We start from the raw sequence: 18,294 nt of genomic DNA, 5'->3' as shown, positions 1-18,294 counted from the left end.
ATTTTGAATGTGAATGACATTTAATATATTTATAGTATTCATATATTATCAAACAGTTTCTGTTAACAGGAAAAAACAAACAAAAAAAAAACAGTGCGTCATTGGCGCCTGACGAATCTTCGAAGGTTTAAAACAACCTTCGAATCCCTGGCTAGCGAACAAACCTTCGAACACAGCACTAATAGGTTCTACATCCATCGAGACACTTAGCAAAACGTTGCACAGATTGCTGGCATTAATATATGTTAAATACATACTGTATACATGATGAGTTGACTTTGTGTGTGAAGTGTATCCTCCAGATGTGATACCCTGAGTACCAGATGATTACCAGGTTTGAATAGAAGAATGACATTGAATAGATTCATTCATCCTCTTTATCAAATGTCAGGATAGCTGTAATTTTTGTCTTACAAATACGACAAAAAAATATATATTTTAAAAAGTTCCTTCTGTTTTGATTGATTCCTTTACAATGCCTTACTTAGTTAATCAAATAAGTATTTTCTTTGCTGTTTTAGATTCTGTTGAGTGTTTAGAAAGGTTTAGATCAATATCTTATTCATAAATGTAGCAGAACAATTTTTGTAAAACCCAACTGGGAGCATATAGAAGAAAACGATTATCCAAGGTTTCAGGCTCTACCATTTGTAATTTATCAATGAAAACGTCCAGGGGAAATGGTCTAGTGCTTTAAGCAACTGCAGTAATGCAGAATAACATTCCATGAACAAAAAACAAGATATTTATGTATTTATTTACTTTAGTTGCTGTACATACTTCCGTTAAGCTGCGTTTCGATCCTGTGTTTAAGCACCACACTTTAATTGACCACCCCCATTTAGAATTCTGCATACTACAAATTACAGTCAAAATTACCTTTAAGGTAGCATTGTGCTCCATAAGCTTTAGATTTTAAAACCAATAGCAATCACCACCAAGTGCTACTTGTCAGGAAAGAAGAGATGCGTTTCCAGTAAACATTAAAACTTTTCAAGTGTTGCTACTTGTTGAGGGGTGTAAATTCCACAGTACACAGAACACGGAAATGCTCTCAGAATTCCATGCTACAGTGGTTCAGTTCTTGCAAGTACAATATGGCATGTCTATTGACGTTGTTGCACTTTTGTCTACATTTACCTATTTTATTAAGCCACAGTCACCAATAGGTAATTTGTTGACATAGAAGAGTAGTTCTGTGGGGAGAGTGAGAATCAAGAAGATATCTTGAATGCTTTGAAAGCTGTGACCTCTCAAACATGGCACCTTTTCAGTGCTCATTTTCATCCAACTCAAAACTCATAACTCAAAAAACACTTCTAGGTACTTCCATATGAGATATCAGAAGAAGGCGTGAGGTGGGGATCATTGGTCCATTTCTCATGGAATTACCGTATTATAATGTATACACTACAACCAGAATACTCTGCTGCCTCCCAGTAACCAGTATGTCACAGCTACATTTTATAATTCCTGGAAAAATATTTTAAATAAATAAATATAAACTTGAAACACAACAGCATTTTTTTTTTATAGAGTTTAATTTTTTTTTTTTTTTTACATGCCAATAATTATGATAAATGATGTTACAACAAGACAACCAAATGACACACAGTACTATAGATTGAATTTGACAGCTCTTTGTCTCTAGGTCTGACATTCACTTGATGGATCTAACCCTTGCCTGTTCAGTGGGGTTGGTTTTGTTCTCATTTTTTCGACATCCTCCTGTGGTGCTGAGTTTAATGTAATAAAGAGACAAGCCTTCAGAAGAAGACAAGTTTACTATTTTAAGCTAAGTCACTTTGCTGCAGTGATTAATGGGGTTAGTCTGTTCACTTTTTAATCCTACTCTCCATGCTAGAAACTTTGCATACTTTAAGGAGTGAAGAAAGAGCTAAAGCTGCCTTTATCTAAACAAACAGGTCAGTATAATGCACTCTTATCAGAGTCACTACAATGCAGTAGCTAGAGCTGAAGATGGAAATTGTTATTTTGTTGCCTGAGAGCAAAGTGAGCCTTCACAAGCTATGTTGTATCTAATTATATTGTATGTTTCTTAATGAGTGCACGCTGAGTCATGTCTAATCAAGACAAGCCTTGGGTTATGTGTGTGTTTGCTGCCTCTCTCTCCTCTGTCCTAATTCTCCTTTATCTCTCTGCTGCCTTTGACACTGTCGATTACTCTATTCTCCTATCCTCTCTCGCTGACTTGGGAATCTCTGGCACTGCTCTGGCCTGGTTCTCCTACCTCTCAGACCGCCCCTACCAGGTAACCTGGCGTGGCTCAACCTCCACACCTCACCCTCTCTCAACGCTCCCCTGCCTCCAGAGCCTGCTCCTTCTCCACCCTCACCACGCAGTGGTGGAATGACCTTCCTATGGGTGTCAGGACTGCCCAGTCCCTGACCACCGTCCTGCGCCTCCTCAAGACACACCTCTTAAGACAACACCTGTAAAACTCAACTCTTCCCTTCTGGACAATATAGCACTCTGCCTTTAATGCACTTTAACTTGCACTTATCTGCTCCCTATTTTACTGTATTTAATCCTGCACTGAACTCAATGTGTAGTATTTTGTATTTCACTTGCACTCGTATCTAACCCTGATGTAACTATTATTATTATTATTATTTATTTCTTAGCAGACGCCCTTATCCAGGGCGACTTACAATTGTTATAAGATATCACATTATACATTACTTCACATTATACAGATATCACATTATTTTACATACAATTACCCATTTATACAGTTTGGTGTTTACTGGAGCAATCTAGGTAAAGTACCTTGCTCAAGAGTACAGCAGCAGTGTCTCCACCGGGGATTGAACCCACGACCCTCCGGTCAAGAGTCCACAGCCCTAACCACTACTCCACACTGCTGCCCTATACTATCAACACTGTTATCTGCTCTTGAACTGCCCCGATATCAAATCGTACTGTGTTTAGTATTTGCTCTTATTAGGACTGAAGTCATTGTATTTTGTATTTTGCTCTTAATTGTACTGTAATTCTTTATATGTATTTTTTGTATACAACTGTAAATCGCCCTGGGTAAGGGCGTCTGCTAAGAAATAAATAATAATAATAATAATAATGTTTACTATGGACCAATTGTTTCAACAAACACTATAATTCCCAATCTGGTATAATGCAGGCATATTATATTCAGTAGATGAATGCAGTCAATAGCTAAAAAAAAATAAAACAACTAAAAAACATCAGTGGCGTCCATTAAGAACACTTATTATAACCTTTTATTTTAGTCTTGAGTACCTGTAGTATTTTCTGTGGGGAGAACCCCTACAAGTGTAACATTGGTTCAGTATCTAGAGATTTTTTTGTTTTGTTTAATAAGTTGATGGTTTAGAAGCATTCAGACAAAGAACCATTTGACCACAAGATATTATTTTGAGATAGTGTTCTAAGTTTCATGATAAAAATCGTATGAACACTTCTCTGTCTGCGGAAACAGTTCTCTGCTGAAATCGCACATGTGTTTTTTTTTTTTTTTTTTTTTTTTCCCGATGGTTCATAAAGATGTTTTTCAGAGAACACTTCATCTTGTGTAGCAGCACTTTCATATTTTTGTTTGTGTTGTTACTGCACTTATACTCTTTCCTATGCTCCTTTTTTTAAGTTACCTGCTCAAAAATAATTCCTCAGCTGAAGAGAAATATTCGTGGAAGGTACTGGCTGTTACAATTCATTAGAATGAGTTTTTCTAAAATTTCAAGGGTGAATTAGTGGTCTGGTCATACAGTAATTGAACGTGCAAAATCAAGTGGAGGTGAGCTGTCTCTCTGATAATAGATCGCTGAGTGGAAAGCCTGCATGGTTACTGCAAAGGGTAGCAGATGTTTGTTCATCGCAGTTTATAGCTTCTGTCCGGTTTGAATTATTTGTTGTCTATTAATGATGACTTGAAATGCCAGTAACCAACTAGGTAGTAAATATGGAAACTTTATTTTTTTGTATGCAATTGTTAGGATTGTCACACAATTCTGCTATATACTCACTTTAGGAAATTGCACCTTTCTCTTACTATTTTTTTACATGTACTCTTAAATTAGATTTGTATGGATACTGCAAATCCCTAAACTAGACTATTTAATTTACGTTTTTTTCAACAGTTTAATAATAGGAAGTGGAACATCCATAGCTATTGTGTTGCTAGGCAATCAAGTTGCAAAATAAAAAAAGTGAAACTTGGATCCTTAAAACTTTATTATTTGGCTGTAGACACTGGAGAGTTGAAACTCGACTTAATCCGTTGTTGCTAGAGAGATAAGGTTTTCACATTATCAGTGTTAGGGTAGTCCTTTCGCTCTGCGATTGTTGTGGGTTTTGATATTACCCTCTAGAGGTGAGCTACTGTTTTTGTTTCCATGTGGATTACACTTGGGTTTGGATAATAACCCTGAAAAAAAGCCTTTTGCATTAAAAAAATGGTAGGGAGCCTTTTATATAAGGCCTTTATTTTCTATCCCTCATAATTGAGGGGAACATTTTGTGCATCTGAAAAATGCCATCCATCCACCTGCTCCCCCAGACCTGGTTCTTACACTCCCGTCAGTGCATTAGCTTCACTCGAATTCATGCTTTTCATCTCACGTCTCTGAGCAGCCATTGGGGGCCAATTATTTAAATTGTGGTGTGCTTTTGGTTCCAGTCCACAAGCAATCCAGGTTCAAAAACTGAAAGGCCAGTCTTCTCATTAGTGAAAGGATGCCCCTTATTCTCTCCACTTTCTTGTTTTTATAAAGACTGTTGGATTGGTTGAGGGGACCTCTATTATTTTTATTTGATACAGCATGAAAACATAATGAAAAAAAACCAAAAAAAAAACAGTGGTTCCCTAAATATGCCATGTCATTTAACTGTCTTGAATGTACAGTTAGCACTTCATGAAATACCTAATTAACTTTCAGTTACATTACTGTCAATGACATTAGCATGTTTAGTGAAGAAAAGACTTTGTAATAAGTTCTGACATCCATTCAGTGTGCCCTTTTTAAAAATCAGTATGACCTCTTTTGGAGTCATCATGCCGTTGCTACTGACAACTTGTCTATAACGTTTGCCCCTCAACAGCTCAATACTGCCTTCCTTCCACCAATCTTCTGCTGAATCAAGCAACTCGTATTTGTGGTCATAGCTGTTTCCTGGAAACTAATCAACTGCAATTAGACCATTTAACTATGGCAAGCTGGGATAGAAATAAGATTCCTGTGGCATAGCAGTTGCTACAGGTTTTACTACCAGCTTGATGGGTAACAAGCTCAGATGTGTCTTGTTAAACTCATAGTAAAACCAGGAATGGATCAAACTACTATGCAATGGGAGTCTTATTTCCCATCCCTGGCAAAGGTACCAAGCAGTAGTGTTGTATTATAAATACACCCGCCCCTCATTATTATATCGCCCCTCGCTATACTGCGGATTCGGATATATCGCGGTCCTGGAATTGGCTCCCCATTTTTACTGTCTAACTGCGTATGTCTTAGCTGCAATATACATAGGCACTTAAAATTACTGTTAGTTTTATTTCGTACTGCACATCACAAACAACAATATACAAAAAGCAGTTTTTATTTAGCCAACAAGGTGTTCACGTGTGGCAGCAATGTACCTAACAAAAACCACAAGGCAGTGACGTCAGCTCCCTAGCAATAAGCCTCCTGTATTGGGAATGGATTCTTTCAATGCAGCGGGTTTGTCCATTTGAGAAAGGGGAGGAAGACTCATGAAATTAATTGGAGACTGAAGTTTATTGAGAAGCAATTACCCTCTGCTGTACAAATTAAACAATGTGCTGCTTTTTATACGAAACATGAGAAAAAGCGGGTAGCGTGGAGGATTTATATTGCACCCTGATGCCCCTGATAAAACGAGGGAGTGGCTGTACAGTATTTGTTAGCCTATTTGTTTTTCTATGGGTCTCTTGCTATATCGCGGCCCTCGATATATAGCGGATTTGTATAGGACCCGACCCCCGAGATATATCGAGCGGGTGGCGTATATGCATATCATGAATTAAGAAACAAATGAAGTACCAAAAAAAGATTCTCAGGACAATAAAAGAGCGACCAGTAAAAATCTTAATAAAGCTGCAAATAAACAGTTACTCAAGGTGTTTGTTCAGCCTGCAGAGCTTTGTATTGTGAAATGTACCTTGTGTAATTTCTACTTGGTGTTCTGTCCAGAATCTCGGAAGGTTCTTGCTGCAGGGTTCAAACCCTCTCTGATGAATCACATCACTCAAGGTTCATTTAAGGTTATTATGAACTGTAAGTGAAAGCCAATACTGTGCATTAAAATTGTTTATTCGGTTGAAGTGTTGCTGGGTCAGTGAAAGGCAAATAGGGAAGCAAAACCTTTTTTTTTTTTTTTTTTTGCTACACATTAATAAATGTGACATGGTATTTTATCAGCTTGACCATGTCTATTTGCATGAATGAGCTAAATCATGAATAATATACACTGCCAGTTATGAGAACAGTCTAAGAAAGGGCCTATATATACAGTACAAATATATATGTACACACAAACGTGTCCTAAATTCTTTGCTTAGGATCTAGTGGCTGCCTGCTTTATTTCTTGTCACTCAAGTCTGCGTTTTGTGCATTTTTTTCAGACAGATAATGAACATTGTGTCTCTATCTGTGACATTTCATCCACAGTGATCCAACTGTGACTTGCTTTGTACTCATGTCTGACTCAGTCTTTTCACTTGTATGGACCTCTTAAGGATCTCATGACATTTAAATCAGAATAATCTATGTCAAAAGGATGGCTTTTTTTTTTCTCAAGATTCACTTTATATGTGTCTTGTCTGCACTTGATTAACATTTTCTTTTACAGCAAAGGTCACAACATTCTGAAGAAACTGATTAAATCCAAATCACCATCTTGTTGTGAAACATCTTTGTAAAAAAGGGAAACAGCAGTGTGTGAAAATCTAGTCAGAAGATAGACCAAATACACCAGTTTTAAATTCCGTAAACAGATCAAAACATTTAAAGGTTACAATTTTTAAACTGCAATAACATAACAACAGGACTTTTGAAAGGGCAGCTCACTTACATTCACACGGCCAAATTTTAATTCCAAAGGATAGTGAATGTCAACTTAAATAAAAATGAATATGGTACTGTATGTCTTTATATGATACTTAAAGTTAAAGTAGTTAGACATACCATTACAACAAAGATTGTGTGCTTGTATCAGCCCTATAAAATCTACTGCTGCGTGCAAAAAGTTTTTGTCTTATGAATAAGGCAGTAGGCTGTAGTTGGTCAATGAATAGTGTAAGTCACTGTTTTTCTCAGTAAATGTTTGAGTGACCTTTTCTTGTGTCAAAATCAAATGTTAATAAATCAGGACCATGTGATTTATCCAGTTTTATTGTCTTTACACTCCCACACTTTCCCGAATTATGACAGCAAGTGTTTTTTTTGTGTGTGTGTTTTTTTAAAAATTTTATTTAAGTGATACTGTTGTGTTGACATGCTGGTTTTCAATACCTGATAAAAGAAGGCTTTATTACCTCATAAAATGCAATCATTCATTTGTTACATACGCTACACAACAAACATTAGGATTTGGTTTGTTGTTAAATACTGACAAATATCATAAATACATAAAAAACATGTTTAGAAATATAGTTAAAGCTGTCACTTAATTGTTTTATTTAGCCTTCTGTTCCAGGCTTTAGCCTTCAGCTTAATGACAGTTTTACTGCAGCTGAAACCGACTTGCTTACAACTCTTATTTCTTTGAGGGAAACACAGTGGTTCAGGAAATCGAAGGAGGTTTTATAGAATGTGACGTCTTCTGAGTCTTCTGGGTTTTCAAATGGATAACTACTTTAAAGGAAACCTCAAATCAACATGGGCTTAAAGCCTTCTTAAATATGTAAAGAAAAAAGAGTAAAACACATGGGGCACTACGTGTAAGCCTATGACCCCATTAAACCAATTGCACAATGTATTTGACCTTACATTTGTGATATAGCATTTTTCTTTCTCGGAGAAATGGCATTTAGGGAGACATAATGAGGCTAGATATCATACCTAACCCTTTCCCACTGAGTTTTAGGTGCGTCATTTCCATTCTGTTGTCAGGTTGCATTGGGTGACTATGTATATGGTATATATGGTTATGGGGTAGAATTTTAAATATGTGCTAGTGCTGGAAAGATTACATTGATATTGAAAAACAATTTGCTATTTTTAAAGCTGTACTTGGTGTGTACTGTGCATATATGTAGAACCCTACTGTACCCTAGTGTATTGGTAGAAACAGACCTGTACTTATCCTGCTGGTAAGTTTAGAAACTAAAACAAGGTTTGACTGCTTTATAGTGCAGTACTCAGTTGGTGAAGTATTTTAATTTGAAGTCTTACTCTTCTGTTCCCATTATTTCAGTGGAACTTAGTTAATCATTCCGTTTGACAGTCCTGATATGGACGTTGGCAGGTTGAGAGGTTCTTTAAGTAATAGCAGACTGTCAATCCTAAATGATACATGCATGTTGAAAGACATCTAACATCTCTGCGAATAGCAGTTACAGTTATACACTTATGTTAATAAATTGGTTTATGCATTTTCATTTATGGGCTGTCAAAGTGGCTATCCAAGTGAGTTACTTTGCGTTTAGATGAACAACGTTGAAGTTGCCTGGAAAAGCACTGTGTAAACTTATATAACCTATAGTTAAAGTCTGGGTATATCAGCCAGTCGGTAGAACAATTTGGCTCCCCAGGAAAAGCCACGACTGTGTGGTGCGCAGTTGGGGGAGTGCTGTTTGGCATCCTATCTGTGACAAGTGGTCGATCTTGTCTGGGGTTTGTTAATGGCTCTCCCGCAGTTTGGGGAGGTACAGTAAGATTGGCAGAGACATGTTCACCTCACTTCAGTGGTCTAGGGAGAACCCCATCCTCGTAGAATTTCTGTGAAGTGCACCCTGATTGACATCCAGCACCTACAGTATTTACCATACATGTATTCACAACATGGTTGAAGGTATGCAAACATTTGGAGTTTTTTGCTGTATATAAAAACAAAAACAGAAATAAGTTATTTTTTTTCTTTCTTTTTTTTTTTTTTTTTTTACTGCAATGCCAGCTAAGAGAGAATGAAACATAAGACAGCTTCCTCATTTGTTACTGTCCAGTTTGTTATCTTGCCATATTGAAGCCTTGGGATTCCTGTGACAGCGGTATTACCTAAAGAAAAAACAAATACATACATACATACATACAATCAGGATAGTAAAAAAATACGAACCATCCTTTTCTTTACATGGTATAGTTATAGATTTATTGTATTGCCACAAAATAACACATCTAAACAATCAATTCAGATTAAGACCTATAGTTTTAAATGTTTCTCACAAAAGTGCACAAGTTTATTTTAGTATTTCTACACAGTGGTACTCTGTAACTCGTGTCTGTTATTTCCCCTAAGGTTATACAGCATTCAGCATGACCCACTTTTCTTGCCTGCCATGACACAGATATAATATAAAACCTTTTGAAGGTTGAAAAGAGGAACAGTTGGTACATCTGGAATACCACATTAACTTGTGTCTTCACTGTGCAATGAGCTCAGATGACTTCCCCAGCACACCACACAGCCTTTAAATGGTGAGTGGTTAGGGTAGTCATGACTGCCGATGCAGTTATCCGAAACACATGTATTAGCTGAATCTGGCCAAGAACATTTTAATACTTAAGAACTATGTTTTCTAACAAAAAAAAAACGAATTTTGTTCAAAAAGAAGTGAGGAATTAATGTATGGGTTAATTAACATTGTTTTTTTTTTTTTTAAATAATAATAATCGAATTCTAAAAACAGAAAAACTTAAATATTTAAGAATGACTGAAATATCTAATCAGCTTTTTGAATTACCCACAGACAATGTGCCAGTTGAGAATGTGTCAGATAACATCAGCATTCATGGCTCTTTCCAGTCAGAACTATAATGTATTATTCAGAAGCTGGGATTAGGCTCCGGAAATGAGGTGGTGATAATTCTCTCTTGTTAAAATTATTGAAATCTTTCACTTGGAATAATAAATATCTAATAAATGTGGATCCACAAAACAATACCCGAGAGGTAATGCCAGCATTATCAGCCTCTGCATGTGTATACTGTACAATGCAGCACATTCAATAATCATATTTGTACAGCAGTAGAAATAATAATGATTGATTTCTGAATCTCTTCATTTTTTGTCCTACATGAAACACAGTTTCATTAGTATCAGTGTCGTTGAATTAAAAATGACCTTACTACGTAAAACAAGTAAACCTGCAGAAGGCAATGGTGTAATATAATAACACAATACATTCTGCTTCTGAATTTATTCATTACATTTTTTGTTTTATTTTATCACATTTTCTTTTTGCATCGAGTTTATGTACTGTACATGCAGGTGCTGTTTGGTTTTTGTAGAGTTGAGCAGTGTCTTTACCATGACTCTGAAGTGGGGAATACAAATGTTGTGGAAGCTTTTGAAAATAAGAAACAAAAAGCTTCCAGGCACATACTTTTAGTGTATGTTTGCTTTCAAAATAACTTTTTAAAATGATCTCTATACTATACTTTTGATTTTTTATTTTACCATGAATTCCCTACTGCTTACTTTTAGCAAAACCCTTTTCAAAACATGAGCATCTCTGTCTGAGTAAAGGTGATGTAATTAACATGTAAAATACATTTAACTATGCCCTAGCGCAGCCACCAAGGTGCTTGAACCCTGCCTCTAGGACTGGACCTGCAGTACCATAGTCTCCTACACCCCAGCATGGTACTTGGGTAATGTGTCCGAGAGAAGAAAGAAGCATGGTTGGACCCAATCGGTAACTGAATATGCAACCTCAATTGACCACCGGGTACTGTGGGGTGCTGTTTTGTTGGCACTGGTGGAGGTACTAAATTAAATATCCCATGGTTCCATTTCGTAGTAGAGCATGACCTATTTTGACAGATTGCCTTCTAGGTTGGTTACATCTCCTGCCATCTGAATCTGAGGAATTATATTTGACCGTTTGCATGTGTGTCTCAGAATTAAAAGGGGATTGTCCTTCAGTAGTAGGGAGGAATGTATTACTTATACTGAACCCTTAATTGAACTAATCATTTTCTTAATTGGACCTTTTTACTTGTTTTCAGCTCTTAAACAGTTGCAGATTTCAAGTTAGCTGTAACATTTTAAATCTTTTCAGAGATGAGAACAATTAAAAAGGTCTAAGCAAATTATTAGTTCAATTAAGGGTTTATTTAATTGATTGAGAGCTCAGTTGGAATGAAAATCCGGGGTTTGAGAAGCCCTGGTCTAACTGCTAGATTGGGAGAGATTTTCATACTAAATATTTGGTTCTCGGTATGATATTCTGGCAGCGTCCTCCTCAGCCTGCTTCACCAGTAAAGAATGCGATTTTAATTTATTTTCCCTCAACTGGCAGAATGAAAGAAAACCAATGAAGGGGTAATGCTTTCAAACAATGGCTGCCCAGCCACATATTCACAGTGCACCCTCTATAAAGGGAAGCTATACATTTATTTCAGTAAAGATTGTTGAGGATACACCTGAACTGAGATGGAAGGTTGCCACCGTTTGGCTAACCCCAAATGTATCCTTTGATACTTTTATTATTATTATTATTTATTTCTTAGCAGATGCCCTTATCCAGGGCGACTTACAATTGTTACAAGATATCACATTATTTTTTTTACATACAATTACCCATTTATACAGTTGGGTTTTTACTGGAGCAATCTAGGTAAAGTACCTTGGTACAACAGCAGTGTCCCAGACCGGGGATTGAACCCTCGACCCTCCGGTCAAGAGTCCAGAGCCCTAACCACTACTCCACACTGCTCCCCACTTGAAGCCTATGGAGTACTTGCTTGGGTATGCCTTTGGATACAGTAATTTGAATCGTACTGTACCTGAAATCTGAGCCTCTCTTTACCTTTGAGAGTCTGCTCCTGTAAATGTATTTTTTAATACTGCTGAATCTCAAATAGTAACTGGGATTTATTTTACTTTTGGCACACTTGTTGACAGCTACATAAAATAGCTTTAGATATCATAATCAGCAGCTACCCACTTAGTTGTCCCTGGCTGTGTTACACAAAGGTTTCAAGCACGCTGTATGTCTGCTTTTTTTCTTCGTATCAAAAAACAGAAACATACCTTTGATTAATAGGTGAGAGTGCAAGAGAAACTGTGCTAAAGGGTACTTGGGAACTGTTTCAGCCTTTTTTGGGGAGAATATAAAATGGCTGCTTTTTTTCTCAATTTGTTTGTTTCTGTTTTTATACAATTTTGTATGTTCTGTCTGAAATAGACCGGATGCCCTATTTCTATGATCTTTCTACAATTCTACAGCTAACTGCACTGTTCTGCATTATGACCTCATTCATTTTCGCCCATTTCTGCCAGAAAATTACAGTAAACGTGAGTAGTAGTTGTATCATTTTAAAGCTGAATGTTTTGTTTTTACAAAGTAAAAGTTTGTAGATTACAGTGTTCATGTGGTTATGCTACTTTTTGTATTTTGTGTTATATAAAAAAAAAACTACATTATAGTGGAGTTCTCAAACAATCCTGCACATGCTTTCAGGTCACCCACTCTCACATATTTCATTTCACATTCAGGCATGTTGATGCCTTTATCTGTCAGATTACATGGCAAGGCTTTCAATAACTCATTGTCATAGACAATCTTTTTGGTGAGGTGTTTTTGAAGAAGTGAAATTAATTTATACATGAAGTACAACATTGGGAATAATGTCACCTTTTTACAGTATGACTGCTGTCTGTGCAAATGTAATCTAGCTAATAGTTGATAAAAAAATTAATAATTCTTTATATGTAGTGCTGTTCATGCACTGAAGTATTTCAAAGCGCTTGGCAAGATGAACAAGGGAACCAATTTCCATTCGGCAGTAGTCGAACGTAAAGCTGTGATTTTTTTCTTGATAAGTTTTATTTCAGGGCTTGTTTTTTGTGATGTGGGAAATCAAAGTAGGATCGAGAGGTGGAGGTTCAAGTGCCCTGCAGAAAACTCTGCAGTATTTTTATGTTTGCCTCTGTCTGTTTTTATTGTTCAAGTGATTTTGTGAGTTTAATTCTCTTCTGAATTACTTGCAACCTGTGTGCTAAATTACAAATCCAATCCAATATTAAGTCCCAGAATAAGAACTGACAGTCAAACAAGAATGTGCATATCCTGTCAACAGTAATGGTCTTATCACCTTGAATGTTTCTGATAGTCGCCACTTAATAATACAAAGGATACTTCAGTAATATAAAACATAAAATCATTTTCAAATGAAGGTGGTGAAAAAAATATCCGCGCTTTTCTTTTTTTTTTATTTCTGTTGTGTTTTTTTCCTGCAAAGTGATAATATCTGTCTCGTTTATTTTCTTTCTGCTCATTCTCTTAACAGCTTGATTCAGCCAGATAAGCTGAATATGCCCCGAAGTCCAACATCAAGTGAAGATGAGATGGCACAGAGCTTTTCCGACTCTTCAATGGAATCAGAATCTGACAGCTCCAAAGAGGAAACCATATATGAGACTATAAAAGCCACCACTGAGAAGCCAGTCAGCAGAATGGAAGACATACAAAACAACACTCTTGTCATCCGCATTATCATGCCTGATCTACAGCAGACGGTAAGAGTGTGATATCTAAAGGAACAGATAGCAGCTCCAAAGCAAGCATTGTATTGATAGGGCAAGTAAACCAGTGTCTACCATATGTGCATGGTTAGAAGATAAGAAGGTCAGAGGCTAGCGTTTTAAAATACCTATTTGCTGCATGCACATATTATAGGAGAGTAAGGCTGAGGGAGGTGGTTAATTATTGTTTATTTAGCAGACACCTTTATCCAAGGCAGCTTACAGAGACTAGGGCGTGTGAACTATGCATCAGCTGCAGAGTCACTTACAACAACGTCTCACCTGAAAGACAGAGCACAAGGAGGTTAAGTGACTTGCTCAGGGTCACACAATGAATCAGTGGCTGAGGTGGGATTTGAACTGGGGACCTCCTGGTTACAAGCCCCTTTTCTTTAACCACTGGACCACACAGCCTCCTGATAACCTATATTTGCTTGAGCCATCATAATATTTTAATATCATTTAATATCATATGAAACATGTTTCTGAAATTACTTATACGTGACAAAAAGAGGGTTAAAAATGATTTTAGAAAATTTAATATAATGTTACAAAACCATAAATAAATACATCATTTAGGTTTTGGTTTTGTTGTTGAATGTTGTTGAAGCTGACACCCTGGGATCCTTCAAGAAACTGCTTGATGAGATTCTGGGATCAATAAGCAACTAACAACCAAACGAGCATGATGGGCTGAATGGCCTCCTCTCGTTTGTAAACTTTCTTATGTTCTTATGTTTTTATTTGTGTTTCATTGTATAACAGTTTTTCTTTTTTTGTAATTTACACATTTACACTTGGGAATAACAGATACTGTAGTTTTAACTCGGGTATCCCAACTTCTACTGTGAAGAATTTCTCCAAGATCACATCTAGAAAGTGCAACTGAAGGAGAGGTTTGCCTCATAGAGTAGTCCAGATTAGAACTGGTCACTGGTGTTCCTGTCACAAGCAGGTGCATCTTAACTGTGTCTTTAACTGTATGTAGATCTACCTCCTGTTTAGTTAAGTTGAATAGTCCCCAGAGTATTTGAGCATGCCCATCATGATTAGCTCATTTCGAAAAGGGTTACCTCTTGAACCGTATTCAATTTATTTATTACACATGCTAATTGCCAGCTAATGCATCTGGCATTGACAAATAAACAGCATTACTTGATATATTGGTGTAGAAAGGCCAGCTGCACAGCTGAACATTAAGGGACCGGATGATGAATCTTTGAAAAGATTAGCATCTGATTATTTTCAAATTGTTTTTAAACACTCACGCAGCCATGCATTCTCAGATTTATAATCATTCAAAACTAAGTGGGTTTTCAGTGGTTTATGTACAGTGGCTGTCACTCACAGCTGTCTAGATTATGTTTGTAACTTAATAGTGTGTGTATTCTGTCAGTAGCAGTTAGCAGGGAAATGAGAGATAAATCTGAACTGATATATTGAGAGTAATTAGACCTCACAAGTTCCTACAGACACAGAAACATTGTGCCAGTATATGTTTTTTGAACTTCCAAACGTAAAACCTTCTGACACAACTCAACATCATGTAAAAGCATTGTGATTGTGTTAGTTACACTGAAACATCAGTGAATCAGCACATGACAATGGGGTTTCTAATTCAAAGTCATAAAGTGACATCACCGTGTAAACATTTCTGTAACCTAAGCACAGGCTAGACCTCACACCCAGTCTGTAAGTCTCTGCATGGCCTTGTTGTGTGCCTTACCAGTATGGGTGTGCTCTACTAATTTCATCCCAACCTGTAGGAGTGCAAAGGCTAGTGTAGTTCTCCCTGTGGTACCTGGCCAAGATTGACAACACAGCACGATTCACATTGCATTCACTTTCAAGTGGTGGTGCTAAGACACAGGGGACTCTGTTGCAGGAGTTTTTGAATAGCAATTAATGTATTACTGAACAATAAACCTAATTCAACCCTAACTGTGCTAATATTTCAAGTTCCACTGCTCAACTGTTCTTAACACAAAGATGCAGTAAATTATATGGATTAAATACACCACTTGTCTTCTCTGACACATTACAGTGTAACATTAAAACATTAGAATGTTTGCCGACTGTAAGACTAAAATACAAAGAACCTGTGCTTAAAGCTGTACTGTTGTGTTCTTCTTCATCATACTGTACATACTTTCAATTAACCTTGCAATACTGCAGCTAAAATGGATTGTGCAGTTTTCTACATTTTTAAGCAGTTGTTAGGGAACATTTATTGTTTAATTTTGTAATTAAATCATATGGTTATACTGCATCATTTCATGACAGACTTTCTGCTTATTCAAGTGAAAATATTGTTTAATAGGTTTTTGCAGGTGAAAAACAGATTGAACAGAAATCTGGTAAACACATTACCACCTGTTCCAATCAAACTATAATGAATATTACAGTTATAGTAATAATAGTGTACAGTGCGGTATGGGAAACACATAGACCAGGAAATCAATTTAAAAAGAACATGTGACAAAAGTTGTAAAAGTGTTCATACAGGTTTTAGCAATGGAAATCTAAAATCTATGCACTGACTTTCCTATACAGTCTTCCAGGTTTTAAGTGCACTACATGAGTGTGAGAGCAATGTAAGAGCAATGGTGACAGATAGGTACCTGCAGTACAGCGGTTGTAGAACATGCAAATACGGGCAAGCACAGACATGCAGTGTGTTATTTACAAATGCATCTGGATATTTTGTGCACAAATAGCCCATATAAGACTCCCCCTTTAAATATTTTTTGTTAAGGCAGTTAGTTGAAAGAACAAAATATTGACCTTTTAATTTTGCTTGTAATACGTCAAGATGCAAGCATTTCTTGTAATATGAGTTGACAACGATAGATGTATATTTATATAGGAGGGCATATTTTTACAGCAGCTGCTTGATGCATTTGAGGGCAACCAAATAGATTATACTGTTGAAGATTCATAATTTATACAGACAAGCTTTCAAATGTAGATCCAATGCTGCCTTCACTTTGTTTTATGCAAGAATGAACAACGTCTTTGGAATGGTTAAGTTTTCCTAATACATTTTTCAGTATGGTAAATGATAGTCAGACTGGGTTAGGTCATTAGGGGGTATTGTGGGTACATTATGCACAAGCCGCAGTAGATACAATGTTAGGTTTAAAGCGCGCTGAGCAAGTGGAAAAGAAAAAACCTTTTGGGTATATAGCCTTTGTCAAGCCTGAAAACACAATGCATCTAATCTGTAAAAATACTGAATAGAAATGTGAGAAAACACAGTTAATGAGCTGCAGTTATTTATTTTTTTTGTATTTTTCTTTTAGTTTTTGTTCACCCAGCCAGTGCCTATTAAAACAAGGACAATGTAAAACTGTCGGGCGACATTAACATAATCCACAGCTAATTATGCTTACCCACACTAAACTTCTTTACAAATACTGAAATGAGTTTTATCAGTTGTTATTCAGGAACCCAATCAGATTTTGTGACAATAACTAGAGCTTGTAATTGTTATTTAGTGAATACTGAATAATACAGATACACATAGTATATATTTTAAAGGTGTATAAACATGACATACAGTGCCTTGCGAAAGTATTCGGCCCCCTTGAACTTTGCGACCTTTTGCCACATTTCAGGCTTCAAACATAAAGATATGAAACTGTAATTTTTTGTGAAGAATCAACAACAAGTGGGACACAATCATGAAGTGGAACGAAATTTATTGGATATTTCAAACTTTTTTAACAAATAAAAAACTGAAAAATTGGGCGTGCAAAATTATTCAGCCCCTTTACTTTCAGTGCAGCAAACTCTCTCCAGAAGTTCAGTGAGGATCTCTGAATGATCCAATGTTGACCTAAATGACTAATGATGATAAATAGAATCCACCTGTGTGTAATCAAGTCTCCGTATAAATGCACCTGCACTGTGATAGTCTCAGAGGTCCGTTTAAAGCGCAGAGAGCATCATGAAGAACAAGGAACACACCAGGCAGGTCCGAGATACTGTTGTGGAGAAGTTTAAAGCCGGATTTGGATACAAAAAGATTTCCCAAGCTTTAAACATCCCAAGGAGCGCTGTGCAAGCGATAATATTGAAATGGAAGGAGTATCAGACCACTGCAAATCTACCAAGACCTGGCCGTCCCTCTAAACTTTCAGCTCATACAAGGAGAAGACTGATCAGAGATGCAGCCAAGAGGCCCATGATCACTCTGGATGAACTGCAGAGATCTACAGCTGAGGTGGGAGACTCTGTCCATAGGACAACAATCAGTCGTATACTGCACAAATCTGGCCTTTATGGAAGAGTGGCAAGAAGAAAGCCATTTCTTAAAGATATCCATAAAAAGTGTCGTTTACAGTTTGCCACAAGCCACCTGGGAGACACACCAAACATGTGGAAGAAGGTGCTCTGGTCAGATGAAACCAAAATCGAACTTTTTGGCAACAATGCAAAACGTTATGTTTGGCGTAAAAGCAACACAGCTCATCACCCTGAACACACCATCCCCACTGTCAAACATGGTGGTGGCAGCATCATGGTTTGGGCCTGCTTTTCTTCAGCAGGGACAGGGAAGATGGTTAAAATTGATGGGAAGATGGA

General features: G+C 36.9%; 1 protein-coding gene across 4 annotated transcripts in view; it reads left to right on the top strand.

Moving 5' to 3' along the window:
• Nucleotides 1-18,294, top strand: part of LOC117435036 (SH3 and multiple ankyrin repeat domains protein 2-like) — a 158,052-nt gene that overhangs the window by 23,838 nt on the left and 115,920 nt on the right. For all 4 annotated transcript variants that reach the window (XM_059003016.1, XM_059003014.1, XM_059003013.1 and 1 more), the window contains exon 2: nucleotides 13,473-13,701. In XM_059003016.1, coding sequence (XP_058858999.1) covers nucleotides 13,498-13,701 — 204 coding nt within the window. In that variant the 5' untranslated portion in view covers nucleotides 13,473-13,497. The remainder of the gene's footprint in view (nucleotides 1-13,472; nucleotides 13,702-18,294) is intronic.

Source organism: Acipenser ruthenus, chromosome 28 (genome assembly GCF_902713425.1).
Source record: "Acipenser ruthenus chromosome 28, fAciRut3.2 maternal haplotype, whole genome shotgun sequence".
Taxonomy (NCBI): domain Eukaryota; kingdom Metazoa; phylum Chordata; class Actinopteri; order Acipenseriformes; family Acipenseridae; genus Acipenser; species Acipenser ruthenus.
This window is presented reverse-complemented; position numbering and strand designations above follow the sequence as displayed.